General features: G+C 48.3%; 1 protein-coding gene across 2 annotated transcripts; it reads right to left on the reverse strand.

Annotated features, from left to right (window-relative positions):
- Positions 1-157: 157 nt before the first annotated feature.
- Positions 158-24,239, reverse strand: LOC307078029 (PH domain leucine-rich repeat-containing protein phosphatase 1-like). Of its 2 annotated transcripts, none has more exons than XM_079739588.1 (18): positions 24,180-24,239; positions 21,989-23,747; positions 16,733-16,929; positions 15,576-15,701; positions 15,207-15,355; positions 12,170-12,316; positions 10,234-10,461; positions 9,471-9,673; positions 7,608-7,668; positions 7,256-7,351; positions 6,213-6,368; positions 5,732-5,932; positions 4,952-5,114; positions 4,516-4,646; positions 4,214-4,330; positions 3,625-3,819; positions 2,836-3,079; positions 158-2,343 (listed from the first exon to the last, which is right to left on the reverse strand). In XM_079739588.1, exons 2-18 carry the CDS (start codon positions 23,739-23,741, stop codon positions 964-966), a joined length of 5,547 nt encoding a protein of 1,848 aa, XP_079595714.1. In that variant the 5' UTR covers positions 23,742-23,747; positions 24,180-24,239; the 3' UTR covers positions 158-963. The 2 variants fall into 2 exon arrangements, with proteins under 2 accessions (XP_079595714.1, XP_079595713.1); XM_079739587.1 differs by lacking the exon at positions 24,180-24,239 and adding an exon at positions 23,884-24,024.
- Positions 24,240-27,769: the final 3,530 nt, after the last annotated feature.

The following is a 27,769-nucleotide window of genomic DNA, read 5'->3' on the forward strand; positions in this document are numbered from 1 at the left end:
AATGATGAATGTGAGGAAAAAGTGACATCATGGTTTACTTGCTGGATGAGCATGAGTGCCTCCTTAGTATATGGTGCGAAACACTTCAAACACATAAAAAAAACGTATTTAGTTTATTTGAAAACATAGATTTATTATCTAGCAAAAGTAGCTCTCTTCTTGTGCGGGTTTTTTTCTGTTTCCATGTTTCACAAAGTCTGCGTAACACTGCTCCAAAAACAAAACTAAAACATTCATTCAGCAGTTAATGCTTAGTAACATCTCCCCAAACCGCCTTTGATACTTCACCTAAAATAATCAGCTTTTCTCTCAGAGAATATTAGTTAACACTTCAGTGACTAGGTCACTCGTGAGTATATCAACTCCTAGGAGTTAGTCTAAGTATCTTTTGATCTCTTTTTACTAACTCTTGACCACCTCAAAAGGCTGTCCTCTGCAACTTAACAAAATGTCCGCCCAGCGCTTGGGAACATCGGTGGGGTCCACGTCCAACCGTACCATTTAACCCCTTAGCCTCAAATAGAAGAACCTGGTAAAAAGCTTTCAAACTAGTGCTTCATTCATCCAATAATACAATATGATAAAAAAAATAATAATAATAATGACATTAAGTTAACCCTATAATAAGTGAGTATTAATGCAGGAAAAGGGGATATAAAATTGCATGGTGTTTCCTGACGCTGGAGAGTTAGCACTAGCTTAACCCCTAACGGGAGGCACATGGGAGGCGTGGCCACAGCACTCTGCTGGCAAGGGGGGAGGGGCTTCTAGGGAAAGGGGTGTGTCCTGTGAAGAGGGAGGGGATGGGACTCCTGGGGAAGTGGGCGTAGTCAGTCCGATGGAGGAGGATAGGCTTCAGTTAAAGGGTGGGGCCAGTCTTTGGGATGGCAGGGGCTTCTGGAGAGGGGGTGTGTTCCGTCCGATCCAACAGTATGGGCTTCCTGGGGAAGAGGGTCTGGCCAGTCAGAGTGGCGTGACAAAGTAGTCAGCGGGCTTCTGGAAGCTGTGTGCTTGTTGTGGGTGATTCTGCTGCTGCAGCTGAAGTTGTTGTTGTTGTTGTTGTTGCTGCTGCTGCTGCTGCTGTTGTTGTTGCTGCTGCTGCTGCTGTTGTTGCTGCTGTTGTTGCTGCTGTTGTTGCTGCTGGATAATCTGCCGGACCTCCTCCTCCAGCTCTGGGGGGATGATGAGCTGGTCATCGGGGTCCGGTTGGGCCGGTGCGTTGAAGTACCCGCCCTTCTTGGCGGGAGCGTCCGCCGCCACCTCTATCAGATCTTGGCTCCGCCCCTGGCACGCCACCGAGCCATTGGGGCGTGACCTGCGACCCAGTGTGCCCGACAATGCCCCCTCGGCCCCGGGGCAGGAGGGGGGGGGAGGGGGAGGGGGAGGGGGGACGGGGGTCGACTCGGGTTGAGGCGGCGGCGGCGCCAGAGAGGTAGAGGGTGACGGGGAAGCCGGGGCGGAGGACAGCCCCGGGGCAGGGCTCTGGGGGTGCGCTGAGGGTGTGAGCGCGGCGGACCGCGCGGCGGCGGCGTGCTCCCAGCTGTGCAGGCGGTGCACATCCGCCTCCACCTCCACGCGGCTGCCGTTGGAGAACACGCCGGCGATGGGCTCCTCGTCCTCGCTGTCCAGCCCGTTGTCCGACAGCGCCCCGGAGTACTGCCTCTGGAAGTCTGCGCCGCCGCGCACGCCGCGGCTCCGCCCCGAAGACGCCCCGCCTCCTCCTCCTCCTCCTCCTGCCCCCCCGGCCAGCGGGGTGTGGGGTGGCCCCAGGGGGGGGTCCTCCGAGGAGGCGGTGGAGCCCACCTCGCTGCTCATCTCCGAGGTGCTGAACTCGCTGCTCAGCTCGCTCACCGTGCCGGACGATGGCGCCGGGGCCGGCGGCAGGAGGGCCAGAGACCCCTCGCCGGGCGGGTACGGGTGGTGGTGGTGGTGGTGCTGCTGCTGCTGCTGTGGGTGGTGGTGGTGGTGGTGGTGTGGGTGCGCGCTGTGCGTGCCCAGACCGGGGCTGCCCGGCGGGGGCGGCGGGGGCTCGCAGAAGCCGCAGCAGTCGTCGGTGATGCTGAGCTGGACCACCACGGCGCTGGCGCTCAGCGGGCAGCCGTAGCTCTGCGCCAGCGTCACCAGCTTCTTGGCGGCGGCGAGGGAGTCGGGCACGCTGCGCACCGCCTCCACCGCCTCGCTGGGCGACAGCGTGTCCCACAGGCCCCGGCTGCCCAGCAGGAAGAACTCGTCGTGCGGCGTGAGCGTCACCGTGGAGACGTGGGGCCGCGGCGTCACGGCGGGGCACAGGAAGGAGTAGCCCATGATGCGGGTGGAGTCGGTCACGCCGTTCACCTTGTTGTCCTGCGGGCGGGGGGGGGCACAAGGAGGATTCACACGACGGACCTCCGCGAGTGCGCTCGCCTCATGTAGGTGCGTCACGACGCTCAGCGAATCTTGGAGGACAACATTTCTCTCGGACCTGATACGTTGCGCTATATTATTTCACCAAATATTCATTTTAAAACGCTCAATGAACCACATAATTAAACTGCAACATTAAGCAACAGCTGTTTCTATTTATTTATCGAATATCAATATCAGATTTATTGAATTTTCTGTGGCTCGACTCATCAGTTTGAACAACCAATCTTTGCTGCCATAACATCATATTTTACTCCTTCAGCATACCACTATATTCAATTATACTCTTTAAGCATCGATACCTTTATTTTACTATTCAACCCAGGCTCTAGCCTAACATGAGGATTCCATAAGATCAACAAGAGTTTACAGGTTACATATTCTACAGATGACGTAGGCGACGTCGACCCAGCCCCGACAGGTGTCCTGTACCTCGGTGATGATGGCGTTGTGCGTGCGCGCGTGGCGTAGCTCCTCGTCCTCGCGGACGCTGTGCGTGACGGACAGCGGGAGGGCACGCCCGGCGCGACACAGCACGGCGCAGCACTTCCCCACGTTGGCCGCCGTCAGGGTGAGGCAGCCCCCGGCGCCTCGCTCAGGGAGGGGCGGGGCCTCGTGGCGGATGTGACACAGCGCCGCAGAGCCGCCGAGACGCTGGCCCGCCGTTCCCAGTTTCCTGCGGTGGGGGGGGGGGGGCAGGACATGTCACACACATGTAGTGACACACACACACACAGACACACAATAACACAGAGCGACGTACACAAAACAACACACGTTGACATACACACACACACACAAAATAATACACATCACACACAGTGCACAACAGCACGCGGTTACATACAGGGAAATACACACGCACATAACGCGGCATGGAGCAACACACAGAAATACACCAAACAAACAGAAACAACGAAAAGAGGCACGCAAACAAACAAGAGAGGATGTCTTGACATGTAATTCAAGGCCGCTTAAAACATTCCTTTAGTCATAAAGCAGACACTTATATGTTCATCTAGGAGGGGGGTTATGCATCGCGCTCATCGAAGCTTCGGGAATACACTCCAGTTCACACACTCAGCCAGGATACACGTCTTAGAAAAACGTCTTAGAATCTTGCGTCATGAGCCTTTTGTGAATCGACATGTCGATGATCACGTAGGCGCTTCTATACTGCATTCGGTGTGAATAAGGGGTACCACTGCAGCAGGCGTGTACCTCTGCATGGTGAGAAAGGTGTTGGTCATGTAGTTCTCTCGTCTTTGGCTCTTGTGGAGTTCCTCGGCCAGCACATCTCCCATGGTGCACTGCAGCAGGTAAGGCACTTCCACGTTCCTCTCGCCGTCAAACACACCGTACAGCGCCTCGCGGCTCCCGCAGAAACTGTCCAGCGCGAGGGCCGCTACACACAGCCTGTCAATCAAAACACACACACGCACACACCATGTTAGCACACAAATAAACAGTCAATCTGCAAATAAACAGTCACGCAGCCTGTTAGCTGTTAGCTCACAGACAAACACACAGCCTAGCAGCTCAGAAAACATCGAATCAAAATCCTTTGAGAAAATAAACGCCAGGGTTTAAGCGAGGTTAAAGGTGAGTGTCTCACCCACCTGTGATGTATAATACGTCACCTTTAAGTTCAACTTTGTGTTTATACTACAAAAAAGCGAGCACCGCAAGTTCAAAACACACAGAACTGGAACAGTTCACTTCATAGAAAGATCACCTACATCCATTCTTAGTATAAAAGAGTAAATTAATAAAAACGACTGTAATGTAACAAACACTAATAAACACTGACTTGTTCTTGACTCCCGAGGCCTCTGTGTAGCCGTGGCTCCAGACAGCAGGGACCCCGGGCCCCTCGCTGGCCCCTGGGGCAGACGGGCTGGGGTCCACCCTGAAGCACCTGATATTACTGAGGAGAGAGAGGGAGGGGGGAGAGGGAGAAAGAGGGAGGGGGGAGAGGGAGAAAGGGGGAGAGAGGAATAGCAGAGGGAGTTGTTATTTATTGTGTGTTAAAACAAATTTCATCATACGTTATGTGTACAATAGTTTGTGAGTTTATTGCTTGTGTGCGTGTGTGTGTGTTTGTGTGCCTACTTGAGCAGCTCGAGGCTCTTGTGGTCCAGGGTGAGCCTGGGGTTCCCCGTCAGGTCCAGCTCCTGCAGCTTGGCAGGCAGACTCTCCGGTAGGGAGACCTCCGTTATCTCATTGCAGCTCACATCCACACACTGCGGGGGAGAGGGACAGAAGGACAAAGACCTCCGTTATCTCATTGCAGCTCACATCCACACACTACGGGGGAGAGGGACAGAGGGACAAAGACCTCCGTTATCTCATTGCAGCTCACATCCACACACTGCAGGGGGAGAGGGACAGAGGGACAGAGGGACAAAGACATCGGTGAGCTTATTGCAGCTCTCGTAGCTAGAACGATAGAGACGGAAGGGGAGAGAAAGAGGCGGAGTGTGCGTTGTTTAGATGTGGCTGAGCCATGGGCGTTGACGTCCCTGTGCGTGGGGGAGGCCTGCGATACCTTGATCTCGGGGAGCTGGAGGACCTCAGGGAAGACCGTGATGCAGTTGGAATGAGCGGTCAGCGTGTGGAGACGCCTGCAGCTCAGGATGGTGGTGGGCACGGCCCGCAGGCGGTTCCCACTCAGCTCCAGCTCCTCCAGCTGCTCCAGGCCCGCCAGCTTACTGCAGGAGGAAGGGCAGGGAGGGGAAGAAGGGGAGAGGAGGAGGGTGGGAAGGAGGAGGAACGGGAGCATGAGGAGAAGGAGAGAGAAGGAGTGGGGTGGGAGGGAGAAGAGGGTTGCATCGTTAGGTTATCACATTAAATGTAATTAAATCCATGATACTAGGGCTGGGAGACAGGGAGGAACCAATTATGATGGTAATGATAGGAAATGGGACACAATAGGTATTAATTAAGTGTGTTCATGTTCATTAAGTATTATTCATGATATAAGCTGAAAATGTACCGCAGCATGGAAAAAGTGATACCAAATAGAATTGAGTTTTCCCAGTATTTCAAGCCCCAGCCATAATTCCTTCCACCAAAATGAAGAACAACATTTTGCGGTACAAAAATCGTGAATCGATACAAACGACACAATGACAGATTCTCACCTCTAATTATAAACTTTGTAAAGGAATAGAAATGGCGTATTTTGAAACCTGCCAATTCATTTCTTTGCTTGTGTAGCTTAACATCTAGTCGCTCATGTTGAAGATAGATCAAAACATAGACAGATAGATTGAGTACTTCATGTATCCCCAGAGGGAAGGGATCAGGTCGAGGTGCAGCGTTTTACCTGGCAGCGAAGGTTTGCAGCAGGTTGAAAGCGAGATGGAGCACCCTAAGGTGGGTGTGTCCCGCTAACAAAGGCACACACTTGTCTGTCAGGCTGTTATTGGTCAGGTAGAGCTCCTGGAGTGTGCTCAGGCTCTCCTCTGATTGGGTCGCCGGGGGGACGCTCTCCAGCTTATTGGCTGATGCGTTCAGGTACCGCAGGCTGTGATGAAAGTCAACCCAGGTTATAAAGACTGTCAGGAATACAAGTGTTTATTGAGGACGGAGAGAAAAGAAAGAATTTGGCAAAGAAAGAAAGAATGATTAAACAAAAGAAAGAAAGAAATAAAGAATGAAGGAAAAAAGGAAGAGTAAGATAAAAAGAAACCGAAAGTAAGAGAAAGAAAGAATGAAAAAGAAAGAAATACAGGAAGAAAGAAAGAATGAAAGTAATGAGGCACAAACAAAAAGAGAAAGAAGGGGACTCGTGAAAGTGTGTCAACCTCAGTGCTTTGATGAACAGGTTGTGGGGGAGCTCGGTGAGCTGGTTGTGTTGCACGTCCAGCACCTCCAGCTGGCATCGCTCCAGCCTATCGGCCAGTGAGCTCAGGCGGTTCCAGCCAATCAGGAGCTTCCGCAGGCTGCTGCTGCACAGGAACCTTGGGGAACACAAACAAATTGCATTGGGTTGAGTTTGGGGGGGGGGGGGGGGGAGGAATAACCTTTAAGGGATCCCTCTAAGCACACCTGACGATGCCATGAGAGAGACATCACCTTGGTACTATTAACACATCCAGACAAACGCGGCCTCAGGGCGAGCTCTCATTAGTGAAAACGAGACAGGCGTGCACACTTAGAGGGAGCACTTAGGACATTAACGCCCCGCACTGGCGTTAATCACACGTGTGTGTTGTGTGTCTTTCGTTTAAAGAGAGAATCAGCGTGTGTGACCGCATGGGATGCCTGAAACAACTTAGGAACACGGCTTGTACATGCAACGTAAAATCGCAACAAACATTTTAAAAGCATAGAAGGATTGGAAGGTTAATTGTTATGTTTGTGGTTATGGTGTTTTGGACATTTTCTGGTAATTAAATCGTACAAATATTAGACATTTCGGCAAAAGAAAAGTTTAATAAGCCTAGAATACGGTATGCTTACTTTTATTTGGGATTAAACATTGCTACTAATCTCAAAATACCAGAGTATTGCCAACAAGACCTCCCATGATGCATTCTGATGTACAAGCCCTTTAGACAGTACAAAATGTGAAGGTTGTGTGTGGGGGCCGAGCAACTTGTTCAAGTACAGGTCGTTCTTGTACAGGCAGATTGCGATGTCGGGGATCGAACCCACAACTCTTCGCCTGGGACAAATGCTCTCCAGACGGTGTACTTATTCACACAAGGTTCTCACTTAGGTTTATCAAGTACTTAAGAAATTAATTTATGAAAATGCCTCTTTTGTTGTATAAAGGACGTGTGTGTATGTGTTTGGGGGTCCGCGTGTTTGTTTGGGGTTCTGTTTGTGTGTGTATGTAGCTTACTGTAAGGGCAGCTCGGTGACATAGTTGTGATTGATATCCAACACCTCCAGTCTGCTGCAACCAATCACCCATCCAGGAATACTGTCCAGCTTGTTCCTAGAAGACGCACGCACAGACACACATATCCAAATGGATCACCAGACACACACACACACACACACACACACACACACACGACAAACACACACACGACAAACACACACACACACACACACACAAGATCAAACCCAAACACACAGTTCCCAAACAAACACACAGACACAAAGAGTTAGGCCAGCAGTTTGTAGCGCAGGGAGAAGCGGACGTCTGCAGTAAATAGGTCGTCATTATAAATAGCTGGGCGTTGTCATACCGGGACAGATCCAGGGCGGTCAGACTCTCTGGCACGGGCTCCACCTCCAGCTGCTTCAGCTCTGCCCAGCAGAATACAGGAGTTAGGGGGACATATGCGGATCGCACCAGGCATAGCGCTAGGCTGTGTGAAGCCCTGGTTTATAGGTCCAGATGGCACGCGCCAACAGAAAGATAAAAAGGGTGACTCATCCACAGCAGGCTGTGCTCGCTAAAGTGCTGAGCGGGGGTTTCTTCAGGATGGAAGATTTGTAACTCAATCAGATGTTGAGAGAATGTCAAGTACTTGCTTTGATGGGGGAACTCAAGGTTTGTTTTTAGTTATTCTGGTTTGAAAGAGAAACAGATCAGGTAATGCTAAAGCCCAGTTCAGACCAAAGATTCGCCTTGCAACGACTTGCAACTCGCAACTCCCTGCGACGAGACGGGCTGCGGCGTTCTAAAAAGGGGGCAGTTCACACTGCTGCACCGGGCGGCGACGTCAGGTGGTTTCCCTAGCAACTGTGAACGCTCTGGCACAGCTGAGAGCCGCAACAGCATCAGCATCAATTACAATAACAATTAGGGCATTTAGCAGATGTAGCCTAACTTAGGTTTGCTATTAGGTTGCTGGAGCTAGCACCCCAATTTACCCTCCCGGACCCTACACACATTGGCAGTTTATTGGGTTTCATTCTGATGTAAATGAGACGGCTCCGCGGGTCCGGGGGGGGGGGGGGTGCTTGGGTAGAGGTGTTCCTGCGCTGTCTCCATAGAGACAACGCAGCGATATCATCATGAGCAGTTCTAACTGGAGAGAAAGTGAAACCGCGAGCTGCTGATCATGCGAGAGAAGATGATGCAGTCGCATTAAACAAAGACGTTGAAAGAGGATGTGATCTACGAAAGAGACGCAGAGGAACTATCCTTAGGGGGCTTTTGTCGGGATAAAAAAACAAGTGGTGAGCAAAATAAAGAATATGTTGGCGTTTTTGCACTTATTTATTTTTTTTGTTTTTGTTTTTGCTCGTAAATAGTTAATCGCGTTTGTAGCCTACACTCAGACGTGAACGCCGTTCGTCACGGCGCGTGTTTTCTTGGTTCAATGGAGAAGGCGGGTTGCGCACGGAGTTTAGACCTCTTAAGGATAATTTGCATACTCCAGAATGTTTTAATTTTTTTATGAATGAAGACACCCGCATGCAAGAATGGGGATTTTAGCCCCTCGGTTTTATACAGGAAACTTGAGATAAGACGGTGAAATCGCCGGGCGTGCCAAGCCGAAATAACGAAATATTTATGATCCCCCAATGTTGACCTGAAGTTGGCGTCACTGATTGGTAGACTGTCGGAATGGCGGTAGGCCTACTCAAAATGGGGGCATATTGGAATGGCCGCATGTAACCATAACAACGGTTATAGCTAACGTTTTAACGTATAAGTTGTTCTGTGCTGTGTCCTGATTGGCTGAAGAGAAATAGCTATGCCGTTGTGTTCTAAAACTGGACCTGGCGATTTGACATGTTCAATCTCTGGCGACTCCTTACGACTCCTTGCAACGTTATCAGCCGCGCTGCAACGACCAGTTCACACTGCTGCAACTTTTCCCAAAACAGTCTCGATGCAAGTCGTTGCGAGGCAAATCTTTGGTCTGAACTGGGCTTAAGGGTTTTGTTCCATCATGACAAGCAGAAATGATTCAATGACCCAATATGAAATGCATAATATAATTGTACTGCTCTTCAACTATTCATATGCAAGTCATAATGGACTCTATTCATAAAGTATATCAGTGATTTATTTTGCCCAAAAACACCAAAGGATCCAACCGGCAACTCTCCAGTTTCCAATCGTCCCCACCCGCTGAGGTACCCAGCCCACGTACCATTGTTGGCCGCGTGCAGGGCCTTGAGGGCGTGGCCGCTGACCCTGAGCCGGGCCAGGCTGTTGCGGTCGCAGCGCAGGAGCTCCAGGCTGGAGAGGGGCCGGAGGTCGAGCTCCTCCAGCCCGGCGTCCCTCACGTCCAGCTGGGTGACGTGGGCCAGCGCCCCCGCCTCCCCAACCACCACGCTCTGCAGCCGGTTCAACCTGGACCCCCGCCCAACACAAGAGACAGAGCCTTAGTTATACCTGGAGGAATACATGTAGGTGATGTTATCACATAGCTCGCAACATATGTTGAGAAATATTGATAAATCACAGTAATTACAGTTACAGTAATAGAAATAGTATGAGTAATAGTAGTGCGGTAGGAGCAGCACCACTATTCTCATTATGACTCGCTATATTAATCATAGCATTATGCTTATCTATTAATCATAATGAGATTAGTAGATCATAATGCTTCAACAATAGGTGTGAACAACAAGGCTCCTATTAAATATTTTATATTCGAGTAAACCAGACATACCCCTGAGCATTTCAGCAGAGCTTAAGATGTTTCATGTTTATTCAGGGGTAAGCGTCACCGAACCTCAGAGCAGACACAAGTTCAAATAGCTCTAGACATCAAACATAAAACTCCCGCCGGACCCGAGGTCAAACGGCTCTAAACATCAAACATCAAACTCACTTCAGCGCCAAGGTGCTACGCCGCAACGTGCTAATGGAGGAAGTAAACCATGGAAGGAGCCAAATCAAAGTGGTACCTGAGGTCGACGTGTCGCGCGGGCAGCCACTGCAGAGCAGACAGGTCCAGCAGGGAGAGCTTGTTCCCGGCCAGGCACAGACGCTCCAGCCCCTTGAACTTCTCCAGCACCGGGGGGATGCAGTGGAAGCGGTTGAAGGAGAGGCCCAGGTAGACAAGACCCTCCAGGGAGCCCAGCTCCACAGGCAGGGAGCTCAGGCAGTTCCCGTCCAGGAGCAGAGTCTGCAGGCTGGTGGACACGTTGAGCTAGAGTTAGGGGTCTGATTTATCTTGAGTACATTTCGGGTGTTTAGGGTTGCATTTCTTTTCAACACTCAATAATGTCACAATTAAATGATTTCCTCCATCATCTGGAGTGTGTACAACCAGATCCATCTCATACATGGTTAATTACATTAATGAAACCTTAACCATCTTCAACCATCTTCATAGTGCCGATAAGAATAACAAGATTGTCCCGATAGAAAAACACTTTTGGTCACACTGTTTATATATAGTAGATATACTAAAGTAATACCTACTATAGCTCTACTAAAAGTAAGTTTTACTTTGAATTTAATTCCTTATAATTTTATAATAACACATAGATACACTGCTTTGCAAGTGTGTATTTATCCGTTGGATGCAGATATCACGTCAGAACACTTTATCCCCTTGCCGACAAGGGCACGCCAGCTATGACTTTGCACTATGACTATGAGGAAGAAAAACTACTGCAGTGTCAGTGCAGCCCACTGGTGGACTGCCAACTCCTCCCCGACACAGATCATTTATCTGCAGTGATTGAAACGCAAGAGACACACCGCAAACACACCTTCTACCTGCTGTTTATCTTCACAATTTACTCACTCTGATTTTATTACCCAGAAGCATTTTAGCGACAGCCAGGAGACAAACAGAGTGTTAATACATCTAAAGATGCAAAGCTCCCCTCTGTGAATGGAAATCTGCTCTGTCAGTTGTCGGTACGCGCAGAGGCTTTATGATGATTCTGCTGAGCTAAGGCACAGCCGGGCCCTGTAGTGAGTATCTGAGGTGGGACGTTGTTTTGCCATTAGTAACTATTTACACTCATGTGTGATGTCGCCGATTGGTCTAATTTGACATGGCTTGTAAGCAATTGATCGCTAATCAACATGTCACCTGGTGGTAAAATAGGGGCAGTTTAGTGTTCTTCCGGATGCGACAGTGGCAGTGAGATTAGGGTCTCATGACAGAGAGGATCACTACCACTGCTGTGGGTGATAGTGTCATTGGGGATGCGTAAGCAGAGAACCCTGGAGATGTCCGATCCGCCTTTACTAGCCAACCGGATTAGAGAGGATTTGCCTGGACGCGTCCCCACCTCCATGCCCCACCAGCCCCATCCACCCCTACCCAGTGACTCACGAGGGTTACAAACGTCGCTGATGCCAGCACATGAGCACATAAGTACACGGTATCAAACTGTGATACACTGAACTGAGTTTGTCAATGACATTCCCAAGTCTCCAAATTATTTTTACATGAGGCAGGTTGCTCCCACCCGATCATCTTGTGTTGTGAACACTCAGATCCAATGCAAAGTGACTGTGACATGAGAAGTTGAGGGGGGCGGTGAGGGTGGGGGTGAAAGTCAGTGTGGCAGATAGAGGAATGGCGAGGGAACAGGGTTTATGTGTGGGGTGGTGGTGGTGATAGAGGATGAGGTGGGGAGCCGTCACGACGGGGGTGACTTTGAAGGGTAAAGGGGCCAGTGGGTGGGAGGGTAAAGGGGCCAGTGGGTGGGAGGGTGGGGAGGGGGAGATGAAGTTGAGGCAAAGCGTGAGGGTTGGGGTGATGGGGAAGGTGAGGCAAAGGTGAAGGGTAGGGATGAGTGTGGGTGGGGTTTATGTCAGGGCTGGTGTTTAGGATGGGGGTGATGACGGGGGGATGAGGCCGCCGTACTGTCGACTCACTTGTGCATGGTTCCGGCTGCCGGCGGCAGGGAAGTCAGGAAGTTCCCTGATAGGTTGATCTCCGTCAGCGAGGACATGTCGCACAGCGCCACGGGGAACTCACACAGCCTGTTGTTAGACAGACTCAAGCTACGCAGCTTACAGAACCTGGAGAGAGAGGTGAGGAGACAGGAGAGCAGAACATGTATGACAGAAGGACAGACGCACACATTAGAGGTGAGAGGGGGAGATACAGTGGCAGAAAGATAGAGAGAAGGGAAAGGAAGGAAGTAGGCAATGGTGGGATAACCCTAACCCTAACCCTAACCCTAGAGATATACATTGGCAAAGAGATGGAGTAAAGGGGAGTACAATTGAATAAGAGTAAGAGAGAGAAAGCAAGAGGGAGGTATAGATGAATATGGTGACAGAGAGAAAGAGCAGGGCAACGATAACAGAAGAGGAATATGGCAATGGATGTGAGAGGAAAAACAGATATATAGAGGGAGAGAGAGAAGGGAAATAAAGAATTAAAGGAAGAGGCATGCGGGAGATGTAAAAAAGGGAGCGAGAGAAAGGATTTATGACTAAATAACCTGATGTTAAACTCAGGTTTCCGAAAGATATACGACAGACAGCGCAGAAGAAAATACAGTTGGAGACAAATTTGAATCGAGGCAGTTATTTTGAGGTGAAACACGATACAACATGAAGGGAAGAAATATGAAATGATGGTTAAGACAGCCACAGACAGGGATAGGCAGAGACAAAAATAAAGATAGAGAAGAGCGAGACCAAGGAAAGGTAGAAACTGACAGGAGGGGTCAGGGTTGTGAAGAGATGTACTATCTAAACATATGCGTAATGCCAATCGGATAAGCAGTGGACAACGCCTTTGTGAGTTTAGGAAATAACACAAGCATATTGCTTTACGAACCATGTTTACAAAAAGTTGAAGGGTTTGAAGTAGTGGAAGCATGCATTCCACGCATGACTATGCAAGTGTTTGCCTATGCATGTTTGTGTGTGTATGTGCCGCTGCCTGCATGCCTTTGTGTGTGCGTCAGTGTGTGTCTAACTCATTGTAGTGTGTTTGATGAAGGACCAAGGGGCGACCGGCCGTTCCGGCCCCACCTCTCCGTCCTTACGCTGGGCCACGGTAGCGCGCCGCCGGAAAAACAACACGCATTCCTGGAAACGGAGCTCTGGGAAGCGACTGTTTATAGAGAAACAATGGGAGCGGATCTCCACTCCCATCAGGAGCAGGGCAGCCCACCACCACCCACGCCCACCCAGCACAGGGCCCCCCAGGCTCTGGGCTGCGGCCAGGGACCCAAGAGGGCAATAAACAGCGGATATAGGAAGGAGCTACCAGAGGGCTACAGACAACTGCCATCGGGAAACGGGCACAGCTATGGGGCTCTTCAGACAAAAGCTATGGGCTACTGACAAGAGCTAAGGGGCTACAGACGAGCGCTAAGGGGGCTACAGACAAGCGCTAAGGGGGCTACAGGCAAGCGCTAAGGGGGCTACAGACAAGTGCTAAGGGGGCTACAGGCAAGCGCTAAGGGGGCTACAGGCAAGCGCTAAGGGGGCTACAGACAAGCACTAAGGGGGCTACAGACAAGCGCTAAGGGGGCTACAGACAAGCGCTAAGTGGGCTACAGACAGCAGCTAAGGGACTACAGCAAAACCGCAAGGGGCTCCAGAGAACCACCAAAGGAGCTACAGAGAACAGCTAAGGGCCTGAGACAACAGCAAAGGGGCTACGGACAACAGCTAAGAGATACATGGAATAGCAAAGGGGCTACAGGCAGCCGCCAGTGGGACTAAAGGCAGGGCTAGTGGCTGAACTCCCACCCAATAGTAGCAGAGGAGGAACCCATACCTGCTCCTTTATAACCTGCCTCTGTCTTCTAGCAGTACTCCCCAACCTGACTCAAATGCAACTGTAGAACACTCTGAGCTACTCGACAGGACTAAAAGAGGAGCTCTGTAAAGCACTGTGCTGCCAACAGTCAGTACTCCCGCTGAGTTCTAATCCCTCCTACTTACTGCCGTCACAAAAAACTTCTGGGCTGGCACATCCCTTTATAATAGGATTCTTGGTGCTCGGGAACCCCATATGGGAGATAAATCCAGGGGAGAAAGACAAACGTTTAGCGTAGGCATTCTACAGACAAGTTGCTGAACAACAAGCTAACAGGCGGCATCTCTCTCACCCTGTGGTGCAGCATGTATCCCCTAAGCCAGTACAAACTGTAGGGTGTTCTACCATAGAGAGAGGGCTGATTAGTGTCTGTAGTGTTATCTTGGAGGAATTCACTAACCCCTACCTGGTCCTTAGAGACCGCCTGACTGGAGAGAGAGAGAGAGAGAGAGAGAGAGAGAGAAAGAGAGAGAATAGTGTCTAAAGTGTTATCTTGAATGTATTCACTGTCCAACCCCTACCTGGTCCTTAGAGACCCCTGACACTAGAGAGAGAGGGGGGGGGGTGTATAGTGTCTCTAGTGTTAGCTTGGATGAATTCCTGATGCTACCACAGAGTCGTGAGGTAATGTGGGCTGGTACTGCAAAACAACATTGCCCTCTGACCCCAACACCATGACTGTCCAATCAGAAACCGGAGGAGGAGGGGCTACAGAGAAACAAACTAACAAATCAAGCTGGGGGCCCTGCACACACACGTCTTGTTGTGTAAACACTGTGTGTGTTTGTGTGTGTGTGTGTGTGTGTGTGTGTGTGTGTGTGTGTGTGTGTGTGTGTGTGTGTGTGTGTGTGTGTGTGTGTGTGTGTGTGTGTGTGTGTGTGTGTGTGTGTGAGAGAGAGAGAGAGAGAATGTTTGTGCCTGTGTGGTAGAGGTCAACCAAGGGACCAAGGACTAGGGTCTGGGAAGAATGTATGCATTTGTGTGTGGGTGTGTTGCAAGTGTAGGTTTGTGAGTGTAAAAAGGAGCGCGTGAGTGAGAGAGAGAGAGAGAGAGAGCGAGCTGTGTGTGAGGGGTAGATCTAGGGTCCAGGGATTGGGAGGTCCCCGGGACTCTGGGCAGATTACTAACCTGGTGAGGGCCCCCAGGCCCCTGTGTGGGGACATGAAGTTGTGTTTGAGGTTGAGGTGGGTGAGGTCCTGGCTGTAGAAGAGAGCGGGTGGCAGCTCCTCTAGGCTGCAGCACGACAGGTCCACTGAACTCACCCTCTGGGATGCAATCTGATACACACACACACAAACACAAGGACACACACACACACACATTGCAGGACTTTATTATGCAGAGCAAATAGTATTATATGCCATATAAGAATAATAAATTGCAATTTTATGCAGCGCCTCTCAATATCTTTCAAAGCGCTTTGCATATTTAGTGTGTGTGTTTGACACATCGTCCACAGCCATATATATCATGGAAGGAGAAGTCTTTTATGTGTACCTTGGCTGCGCTGCGGTGCCAGCGGAGGTGTTCTGTGTACGAGTCGTAACTGACGTAGTATGTCTGGTTCTGGGGACCGGCGGAGCTGAACGCCAGGCAGTGGCTGTGTCTCCGCACCTCCTCCACCTGGAACGGGCACGCACACACACACACACACACACACACACACACAAACACACACACCCCAAATGAAGATACCTTTCTGATCGAAAAGAAAACATCAGCTAGTCAAACCTCTCCCCAAACAAGGATACTTTTCTACAATAATGAATCTTTTCCCTTCAGTTTGAGAATAACTTTAATTATACAGTGAACAGCATAAAATCCCCCCCCCCCTGTTCTCCCTTCACCACCCACTCCTTGTCAAAAACAGCCAGTGAAGAATTGAAAGGAAAACGATGTTTGAAGACACCTTTCTCATCAGATACAAGAACATCAACCCATTAAATCTGTCAAAAGCAGCTTTTTATCGGATCACAAGACACACACACCAAACATCCACCTGTCAAGCCTATCCTCAAATGAAGCAACTCTTCTGATTGCAAACCAAACGAGAGCCTGTCAGACCTCTCCTCAAACATCATCACACACACACACACACACATCACCCACGGTAACCTACAGTACCGAAGGCGGGTTTCTATTTGTAGGAAGGAAGACAGATGGTACGTTTGTCTGGGAGAAAAACATTGTCGCCTTCTACGGTTTAATTTTGGATGTCAAATGTTAGAAAAAAAAAAAAATCCTCGGATTATGCCAGCCCTCTACTTGTTTTCAAAGCCTTATTCATGCAAGTTCATTAGAAACTTGAATGTTTCAAATGAAAACTTTTCGTCATTCTTATGCTAGGACACTAGCATAAGCATGCTCTCCACATCATATTCCATTCGTGCTTGTTCTAGTAATGACTGTCATGCATACACGATTTATATACTAGTATAAATATATACATCATTAATAACGTATAAACATTTTCAGTTCAATTATTTCCAATGAAAGAAACGATAAAAGAAAACCATAAAATAATATAAACAAATCTATGGAAACTCTTTTTCTCGTCAGAGTATTCAAAGGTCACCCTTTCATAGTGGGTGGCCCCATCTCTTCCCCTGTCGTGGTTCCCGCTCTGTCCCAGAAATGCTGACTATCACACGCACCTTTCCACCAATCAGAGGCAGGATGTGCATCTTGCCAGTGTGTGCATGCTTGACGGAGGAGACGATGAGGCAGGTGCCGCTCAGGATGACCTGCCGCTTTGACCAACGGTTCACCGGCAGCGCCAGCTTCCCCTTCCTCACGTTGAAGACCCCTGAGAGCTGCACGCGCTCCCAACCGCCCACGCTCCGCGGCTTACCTGGGGGGAGAGGGGGGAGACGTTTAACTGCTTTGTGATTGCAAATGTTTATGCACCATCAGTAAAGTTATGCTAACGTGTATTGAATTGAGAGAGAGGGGAGAGAGACAGAGGGAGAAAAATAGAGAGAGGTGCGGAGAGACAGTGAGGACAGAGAGAGAGAGGGAGAAAGGGAGAGCAGAGTGTGTGTGTAACTCAGTTATAAATCAAGGCGTTTATTGTTGGCCGACAGGAACTGAGACTTCATTTTAACAATGGTCTTTTTGCATCATACAGGAAGTTATTTATAGGCGCTTCAGAATGGATGTCCACCTTTTTGGAATAAAAGGACAGACACATGAACACACAAACACACACTTCCCTCTTCTCTCCCAGCGCAGTGGTTATATAAGTGAGCCCTAACAGCCCGAGGGCTCCCAGGGAGAGTGAATGAGGGTGTGTAGTCAGCGGGGCGTGATTTGTTTTATTAACCCCTCGCTGGCTACGCGCAGCATGGCGGGCTTGGCTGTAAACACAGTGTAACCAGGGAGTCCGAGAGCGAGAGACAGAGAGAGAAAGAGAGTGGGAGCGAGAAAGAGCAAAAGAAAGGGAGAGATTCATCACACAAGGTCAGAGTTTCAAATCAGCCTGGGGCATTTCTGAGGCCGAAGCATGTTCATTTTAGGACTGGGTGATATATCATTAAATATGTATCGTGATAGGACTAGACTAGAATCATGCTGGGATTTTGGTCATATGTACATCCTTATGTGTCTTAAGTGCTGTATTACAGGAAGGAGAAGAAAATAAAATGTTACCAGGCAATAAGAATCTAGAGGGAATAAATGGACCAGGCAATATCGCCCAATCCTAATTGTCAGTATAGGTTTCCTCATACCTTCAAAACGTGCATGGTACTTGTCATGTTGCTCTGCCTATTAGGGTGCTTGGTGTGTAGATGGCTCGGTGAGTGAGGGTGCTTGGCACGTAATAGTGCTGGGAATGGTAGTGTACCTGGTGGTATACAGCAAGCAGTTTACCATAGTAGCAAGATGCTACTAGCTACTTGCTCCTTAATGATGTGAATCTAAAAGAGAATCACTTCAACAAGTTCTGTAGGATAATCACTAAATACATAGGTCGCCCTTGACACAGAGCGCAGTCAGCCTACACTGGGTGGCTAAAAGCTTAAATCCAAACAAATGAAATAACTCTGGGTCCCTTTGTTCTCCTGCTGCTCTCAGCAGGTCTAAGCGGGCTAAGCATAAACACGCCACTTGCCTCGTCTACTCCCACGGCGGGAGTAGACGAAGAACATTCTGAGCCAGTTGAAAGGAGCTTGGATCAGATTAGCTTGTCGTTACGCAACGCCTTGCGAGACCGACGGCCAGCTCTTCGCTGCAGCCTCGTCCTCCTCCTCCTCCTCCTCCTCCTCCTCCTCCTCCTCCTCCTCCTCTATCCCGGGCCTGAGGCTGCTACGGGGCTCACCAGTGAAGATAATTAACTCTTCAAATCAATTAGTTCATCCTACGTCCTCCCCGAACATGTATGACAGAAGGACAGACGCACACATTAGCGAGCGAAACCAAGCTACCGGCACCTCGCGATGCGAAGGCCGTCCTCCTCATGAAGAGGGTGTGTGTGATGTCATCGGCGCACAAAGGGCCCTCACAGTGTTGGGTGCTCATTAGCATATTCTCCTCCGCTGTCCTCACTTGTCCTCAGCTCTTGGTACACTCTGAGCACTCAGTGCCGCGGACCGTGATTGTTCAGATCCTTCTCCCACTCTGTTCCCTTCACCGGACCATGAGTCCTTCATTTCACCATTTGCTAGTGCTTTTTTTCCTCTTGTGTTTTATATTTAACTATATTTTACCAGGCAGTGTCTTCTTTATGTTTTTCTTTTACCGCTTTCGACTTTTGGAGGTTAATTTTGCATGCCAATAAGGCTGCTTTGAATTTAATCTAAAAAGCATTATCTATTAGTATTGGTGGTACATCACCAGTCACCTCTCTGTGAACATAAGAAAAGCAATCACGACTAACTAAAAATAATATATAGAAAATAATATGCAAAATAACTTAAGCAGACCACTTAACTGGCTGACACTGACACTGACTCCCTAAATAACTTCCAACAGCAGAAAACCTCCTCCAAACAGGCACAGACCTCAACAGAATGCCAATACAAGACATAGTGAAAGGTGTTTCCCACAACAATGCTCCTGAAATGGCACACGGGGCCATCGCTCTCCTACCATGGCCCGCTACGTCTGGTTCAATCTAAACAACGGAGGGTAATATGGATCCTGCCTCCCCCACCACCATTTTCCTGGGTGGTTCAGAAGAGACATAAGACAGCTGTAAGCGCTACTATACACATGACATACACGACCCCCGGCCTCCAGATCTGTTCTGCTGCCATGACTTGACATCCTGTCTCCCAATGACCATTTCCTGTCGGTTGTTTAAAATACCCCTTCCGGCCACTCTCTCTTGTCCTTCACATGCCGCAAGGCGACGCCCACTATGCTATTTGCCAATAAGCAAGATTGACTGCAAACAATTATATGGCCTGCATTTACCTAGCCATTAAAAGCGCTTCACATTTTACACACAACATTGACCCATACAGACACACATTTTCACTCCAACAAATACTTTTTGTTGGAGGTTAGTCACCATCTTTTTTTTGGTTAGACCTCCGGATGACCCAGCGATTGCATCGGAAGTAACCCCACCTTCAGAATTCTCCCGCCCAACCTGCGATTCACCAAAGATGGCTGCTGACTCTCGAATTGTATTTGTGCATGTAGCGTGCCATATAAAAACACCACCTTTTTTCCGTTTCCGCTTTTCATTTTGGGCTCTGCTCTGAAACCACAGCCCTGGCCACAGCTACAGCTGCTGAGCGACCGCGGCATGCACACACAGCAGCACACCAACGGCTAATAGGGTATGTTAGCCCCACGCCCACGCTCGGCTGAGGGGATATAGTTTAAGGAACTGGCAGAAGGTAACAAACTGCTGGTGACCTTGAGGAGCAGAACCGTAGAGAAGAGTCTGCTCCGGCTTCTCCTCCTCTTCTCGTCTCTGGTTCATCAGAATTACAGAGGAGGTGAAACCTGAGTTCCTCTGAGGTCGCAGGTCCTTCGCTGTCAGCACTTTGCACGTGTGAGGGAGACAGTGCGTGTGTGTGCGTGCGTGTGTGTGCACCAATACATGCTCATAGACATTGGGCATGGGGATACTGCTGACTCAGTCTCAGGTTAAACGTCTACATCCACGCCAGTTTGAAGCTTTTGTCACTCATTTCAGAGAAAAAGTTACTGGTTGTCCAACTATAAATAATGACACAATATTAATGGGTGATTTATCGCTTGCTCCTAGAGGTAATGTTGAGTTAATGGTGGAGCTGCCTTGCTTGAAAGAGATGTTTGATCCAGTCATTATGATAAATAATGTATTAATTGTCTGTATTTATTGTTTAGCCACAGAAAAAACATAGAAGGCTTGTGTGGTAATCATTTTGAATCCTATTAATATGCTAATATTTTTATCTTCCTTTGGGCTTTACTTGGATCTATGTATATAGTTCTCTGAGTGTTGACTGTTGATAGATAGATAGATAGGCTGTTTACAGTTGGGAAGGGCATACCAAGCTGGTCATGGTGTTAAAATGTTCTTGCATGTAGGTGGAGTGGTGTGGGTAGTACCATGTTGTATGTGCCAATACACTTGAGTAGTAGTATTAATAGTAGAGTTTTTACAATACTTAGAATTTCTTGCTCCATTTTACAACATAGCAGAATTATTAAAAACCCGAAAAATGTATTTGGAGAATCAAATAGCATATTATTAGTATGCTATATGCTTTTTGTCTATCAGTAAATAAATAACATGCATTGTTATCTATAACTCGTTGTTACACTGGCTTTGTTGTTGTGAAAAAATGGTCAAAAATAAATCCCAGGGGTTCTAATCCCAAGTGACACCCCAGCGGCTACATCCTCTTACCCTGGCCTAAGTCTGTTTGTCTACGGCCAAAGCAGCACCAATAACAACAAGCATTAACCATCTTTGAAAACACAGCATATCTATAGCAACAATAACATCCTAGGGCTTTCAACACGCTGCTATCTGGGAAGGGCAGTGTGAGGCCGTTTGCTACCTCCAGATGGGTCTACCTGTGTTGGGGAACAGGCAGGGCGGAGAGAGGCTCCCGGGGACCACAACATCGACATTGTTCCAGCAGGACCATTCATCACAGAACCACTGACCCAACACAATGGGAGCTCCCATGAATGAGCAGAGAGGGGTGTGTTTCTGTGCGTGTGTACAGACTTATCTGGTGGTTATTTCCCATGAAGCATAAATAAATTATATGTTTTAAGGAAATAAGCAAGTTTGGGAGTTCCATTTAGAATAGTAATGTTTAAAGGATGAAATGGTTAGATCTGCCTTTTCATGGTTTTACGTTTGATATGGCTAGGTTTAATTTGGGCTAGGTGTGGTGGATCTGGGGGGAAACAGTGAATCATGGTAATAACAAAAACAAAAACAATAGAGAGAACAGAGACAGGCCAAGGCCAAGCTTTAAAAACAGCCAGTAGGTAATACAGGAATAATATACAGCCTGTTTCTCAATCCTAGTTTCCTGTATACTGTGACAAACCCATAGATGACAGACTCTTGGGGATAGCGTCTGTTCTCAAAGAAGTGTGCATGTAGATAATCGTAATGTGTATGAGAGGTGTGCCCTTCAAGGTTGTTAAGTGTGTGTGTGTGTGTGTGTGTGTGTGTGTGTGTGTGTGTGTGTGTGTGTGTGTGTGTGTGTGCGCATCATGAGTTCTTAGGACCTGGTGACTGGATGATAATTATCTTCCTCATGTGTACTTATTATTGGCCCTCCCTGGAACTAATCTGAGCCCAGAGGAGCTTGTATTATGTCAACACAATGGGTTATGAAATATGAAAAATGACCATCACACCCATTCTCATTCATCTCGAGTGGAGGATTCAGGGACACACATCCTGTGTCCCTGAACACTGTGCATGTAAGAAAGAGTTTTCTACTCACCAAAGTAAAAGCGTATTAGGCAGCCAATCTCATGGTTCATGCCCTCCTCCTGGACGCGCGCCGGGTCCTCGAAGCCCAGGTTTGTGAGGTACTCATTGAGTATCTTCAGGGGCCTCTCCTCGTCCTCCAGCCTCCAGACTGAACCCCCGTGCACCTGCATGTACATGCCCGGGGCAGGGGGCTGGCCGACCGACTCGGGCCACACGGCGCCCTGCACCAGAAGCTCCAGGTCGGGCTGGGGAGTGGCGCTGCTGCCCAGCGGCCGGGCCTGGGAGCTGGAGCTGCATTTGGAGGAGAGCGTGCCGAAGTCCGGGGGGTCGGGCCTGCTCTCCGCCCCTCCACCAATGGTAGAAGAAACATCGGTGTAGTCCTCCAGCGTTCTCGCAGACGGCCCGTCTTCAGCGGCGCCTGCTGGGTTCGAGGTGGTGCCCCGGTCCCCCCCCACGCAGCTGCCCAGGCGCGTGGGGGACGAGGTCGAGGTGGTCTCTACGTCATCCGAAGAGCTCTCGAACGGGTCGGGACCCTCTGTGGGACTGTCTGCATAAGGGCCGGGTCCCAGGGCGTCGCTGCCCACGCCCCCAGGGGCCTCGCCCAGGGAGTCGCAAGGCTCGCTTCCGTGGGGCCCACAGGAGCTGAAGTCCTCGCAGGTGCTGCTGGTCTCCACGTCAGAACCCGAGTACAGCCCGTAGCGGTCGTCAATGGCGATGGGCTCCGCGTCGATGCCCAGGCTGAGGCTGTCGCTGAGGTACACCTCGGAGGAGGGGTCGCTTGGCATGCTGTCAGAGAACAGGCAGCAAGAGAACTTGGTGTCTGGGTAGCACTGGGCCGGGTCTGTGACTTCCAGGGTGGACTCGGGCTCAATCTCCGACTTGGGGATTGAAACATACTGCGTTTTTTTGACGTCTAAGCTTTCACATGAACTCTGCTTGTCGTCGCTCTGTCCGTGGTTGCTGTCGTTGCAGTTTCCGTTCAAGTCCACCTGTGCGCATGTTTTGCGTTTCATCCGCACTATCGTCCCGGCTTTGCCTTCCTCCAGTTGGGTATAGATCTCTCTGGCCGTGGTGTCTGTCGTGCAGAGCACTGGTCTCGGGTAGGAGGGGGTTAGCCAGTCGTGGACGTGGACGCAACCCCGCTGTGGGTCAGCTTTCACCCATGCCTTGTCTGACACCTGGAGCTGCTTGGACTGCTTCTGCCGTAGGAAGGTCTTTCTGTCAAGGCTGAGAGTGTTCAGCGGAGAGCTAGAAGGAGACGGTGTGGCCGCCGTCTCCGCCGAAGCCGCCGCGGGCTGACCGGCGGTCGGCGGGGCGCCCAGGGAGAGGTTACGCTTGTGCTTTCGCCGTCTCCTGTTCAGCAAAGGGTTGACCGGGGGGGCGGCTGCGTTGCTACTGCTGCTGCCCGATGCGAGGCTGCTGTAGGTATTCCCCCCCGACTTGACAGCGGGCATGTTTACACTTTTAGCCATGCCACCGTACGCGTTGGCCACCTGATTCTGATAAATACCGTTTCTTATAGCGATCTGAAGTAGAGACGTCGTTGCAAGTCCTTTAGCGAACAGTTTGGACTCTCCCCCGTCGTCCTCTCCGCTGCCTGGTCTCAGCTTCCCGGGTGACAGCGACGACAGCCCGGGGTGCTTCACGGAGTTACCGTCGCTGCTCGGCTCGCGGGTTCCTTGTGTCGCCGACGACGACATGCCAGAAGCGTCCATCTCCGACTCTTTGTCCTTCATAATCACGTTCCTCGGACTGTCCATCATGGTCCACTGTAACAGCGATCAACACACCGTTAGTTAGCAGCGACACAGCAGCCAGCAGGTGACGGCTAGCAGGGTTAGCATTAGCCTTTAGCCCTCCGTATCGCTGGTTACGCGCCTATAATAGCATGCTGTAGTAACTCACCGCACTTCATTCAAAGAGTTGACTACATCCTCCCCGTGAGTATTCCTGTCAGCTAAGCCTGTCTAAAGAAAACTAACAGGGTGGAAATGGTGCAAAGTGTGTGTCGTCCAGCATAAATGCTAGTGGTGCTAGCGCTGTACAGGACGGGTCAATACTACTCTGGTCTGGACAGGGCGTGGTCTCATTGGATATGAATTAGCACAACCAAAAGCTAACAATGTGAGATAGTTAGTATCCCAGATGTTTTGTAGAGATGTTCATGCTTAAAGATTTTAGTAGAAGTGTTGTATACTCACGTTAACGGTTAAACTCTTGCTGGAGAGTCGTATGATGGAATGTCACGTATTCATTTTTCCATCTAGTCGGCTAGTAGTCGCATACCAGAGAAGGCAAATCCCGTCCACTGGCGTCATCTAGTGGATGGACGTGGCTATTGTGGATTCAGGTTAAAATTCAATTTTTCACAAAAGAGGGTGTGTGTACCCCTAGGAGTAATTTGAAGAGCTGCTTTTTGATTTTGGTCGGTTTAATATTGGCCATTCAAAATATATAATTAAGTACATCCGAATAATACATTCAAGTTGGTTTAATATTCTTTTTAAAAAAACGTATTTTAGGCTACATTAGTAAAACTAGTTTGAGGACAACAGGGTTGCATCATGGATGTACCGGCAGACGGATGGCTATTATAACAATAGGGTTAGATGCTATTTTACACAGACAGTGTATAGATTACTTGTTTTTCTTCATTCATGCGTTTTTGATGATACAGAGAGACGCTTTGTTCAAAGTTCACACGGCTACAAAAGGAGAAAGTAGGTTCCCTGAAAGAAGATATATATGAATGAATGAATTGGAGAATCTGCTATTTCACCGATTGGCAGAGTATGGCCTTGCTTGGTCATCGGATATGCATTAGCACATCTGAAATTGAAGTCGTAATTTATCCCAGATTCTTTGCATTGCTATTTATATTTAAATGATTCATGAGGAGAAGCGTATTGTTGCCGACATACGATGATGTGGGATCTAGTACAGGAGAGTTTATGATGGATTGGCAGATCGCGTCGAAGTGGCGCCATCTAGTGTATTGAGGCAACTAGTGGTAAAAAAGGGACGTGTATCGAATTAGTAAGCACATTGTGGTATCGTATAAACTAATACGGTAACGTTTTTTCTCTGAAACAACATTATATTCTACTTTTTCCACGGATTATTACATTTTCAGGGTAATCTGTGTTGCCTAAAAGTACCTTGTCGTTCAGGTTGCTTTCACATCACTTTATTTGATTTATTAGGACATTAGATTGAACAATAATATAGATTACACAAATAGTACATTCTCTTCTGTAGATATAAACGTAGCGCATACTATGTATGCATACTACTATACTGCAATCATACTCAAATTATAACCTCCCTTCTTTCCTTTTATGAAACACTAAAGTAAGCAATGTACAGCCCTCTTATAGTTGATATTTTGGAGACTTCTTTCCCATATGAAACAGAACAGAATGGTTTCTCCTCATAAATAAAATAGGCCTATAACAAAGTAATAAACCTTTATTTATCCAAGAATGAGGCGAGCAGACAGCAGGGACTGACGCGACATCACTCTCGACCTCAACATTTAAACATGCCCCCATGATAAAAGGATGGAGAGTCAGGCAGACAGGAAAACATGGTTGGTGTCGATGGATTTGCTGATTTCATAGTATTACAACCACAAGCCTCTAGATGGCGGGAGAAACCGGCAATTCTTCGGGGTTCACAAACTTTATCATGCCAAGACCGCTGACTTTTATATATCAAATCAAGAGACCAAAGGAGTTTTGCTTTAATTAGAACCATGAATATCAACCAACCTCTATTTTTTCAAAAACTTGATTGAATTTAGAAATATAGCCTAAACGCAAAACCTTTGTGGTGTAGCCTAGGCCTATTATTTTATTTGAACTGATACAGATCCCTCCTCCCCTTTTCCTCTCTCAAAGGCCTTTACATCTAGAGGTTATTTTTAGGCAGCACTTAATATAAATAGCGCTCCTGAGTCTGTTGATGTCCTTTCCCATTAAAGGACTAATTATAACCTTGACTAATGTTTAAGGATTGTGTGTGGAGCACCTTTACCCAAGACTATCGAAACAACTAATAATAGGCCTAGATAAAACAAGAAAGTAATAGGTCTGTTTGGTTTCTAGATCCGGCACCCAGGTCGTTTATCCAATTGAAGTGGACGGTGATTCACTGTGAAACATCCAACGCAATAAATCAAGGCTGAGAATAACTCTTCTCTGTTTTGGCAAAGTCAAGTCCATTCGAATTGTATAGCCCTTAATCACAGTTATAGTCTCAAACACAAATATTCATCCGTGATTTAAACATCCTTGCTGTTTACATATTGTTAGTTTTTTCTGCTGTTTAGTCTTCTCAATCTGGCAAATTGACTTATGTCTATGTGCATTGACAATTATTAGGCCACATTATACAACAGGCCCCAAACCATTGCACCCAAAAGAACATGGAAAACTCAATTAATTACCAAGGATAAACCCTTAGAAGGACAGATAAAGATATTTCAGTAAACATGTGTGTGCCTGTATTGAATAACAACTCAATGTTTGATCAAGTCTTTCATTTAGTAGACGTTATGTGAGCTTCTTGAATGGTGGTCTGACAATAGGCCCACATTACTCATAGGCTTGCCTGCGAGGAGCATTATAGTATCAGAAAAATCTTTCAAAAAGCAACCCCGACATTTTGTGTAACTGACACTTCAGTGTCCCTAAACTTGTGTTCTGCCTTAAATGGTTCCCCTCTGGGACACTTATTATATAAAAATCGGTGGCTTCTGGGAGCCAAGATGCACGGTCATGCGTGTGTTGACAGCGGTCCGCAGGGGGTCAAGGGATTCTCAGAAGGCGCATCGCTTGTCAGCATCGTGTTCGAGGCTACCCGCTGCGGCGTGTAGCCTATGACGGAACAACATCATAGACCTGACCACCCCTGGCATTGTCTACCTAAGTCTCTCCCATTTTTAAAAGTGAAACTTCCATTATTTCTTAATAAAGTAATCAATAGCCTGCAGGCGAAGTCACCTTGTGTTATATGCTTTCTCTGATGTATTACAAGGTAGACCCTCCTCATAAAGAAATGCTCTTGTGCTTCTTCCAGAGCATTTCATCTGACCTTTTCATCTAATGACCATGTATTTTGATAAATGTTGTATGCCTACGCTACGCAGTCTAGAATGTGATGCATTTAGGAATTCGCCACCTACTCGATCGCGCATGCAGTATTTTTTACAATTATTTTATTTGACGCATATACCATTGTCCCCATTTAGCTAAAGGCATTAGCAGTAATGAGCTAATTCATCAGATAATTACTGCAATTATGCGCCATTTTTCTCATGCTGTGGTGTTTATTTTATACATTGCATAAAAGGTAATGGAGGGAAAGTGGGATGCTGAGCAATCCGCCGGGGTGTGTGTGTGTGTGTGTTTGTTTTGACCAAAGATGTTAGGTCACGTGAACCTGTTCAAACAGGGTTGGAGTAGTGCGGGAGTAACACAAGTGTGATAACTGTCACAGGTGAACTAAGGTCCTGAATGCATACAGATATGCTACAACAAAGTAAATGAACAAATACAGTGTGTCTTCCGGAAGGATTCTCAGGAGTAATGGGAAATGAAAAAACAGAACATTGCTTTGGGCCTGAGTAATTGTCTGCCCTCTGAGTGGAATCTCTTTTCTTATCCATCTTACTGAATAGATATTGGTACCTCCTCCTGTGGTCGGGTACCTCTATGCTGCACAGAGCACTCCCACAGAGAACCTTTAATAAACCATGAGACCATCCATTTCTGAGATGGGGTAGAATTGT

The sequence above is a fragment of the Pollachius pollachius genome, assembly GCF_949987615.1.
Source record: "Pollachius pollachius genome assembly, chromosome: 7".
Classification (NCBI taxonomy): Eukaryota; Metazoa; Chordata; class Actinopteri; order Gadiformes; family Gadidae; genus Pollachius; species Pollachius pollachius.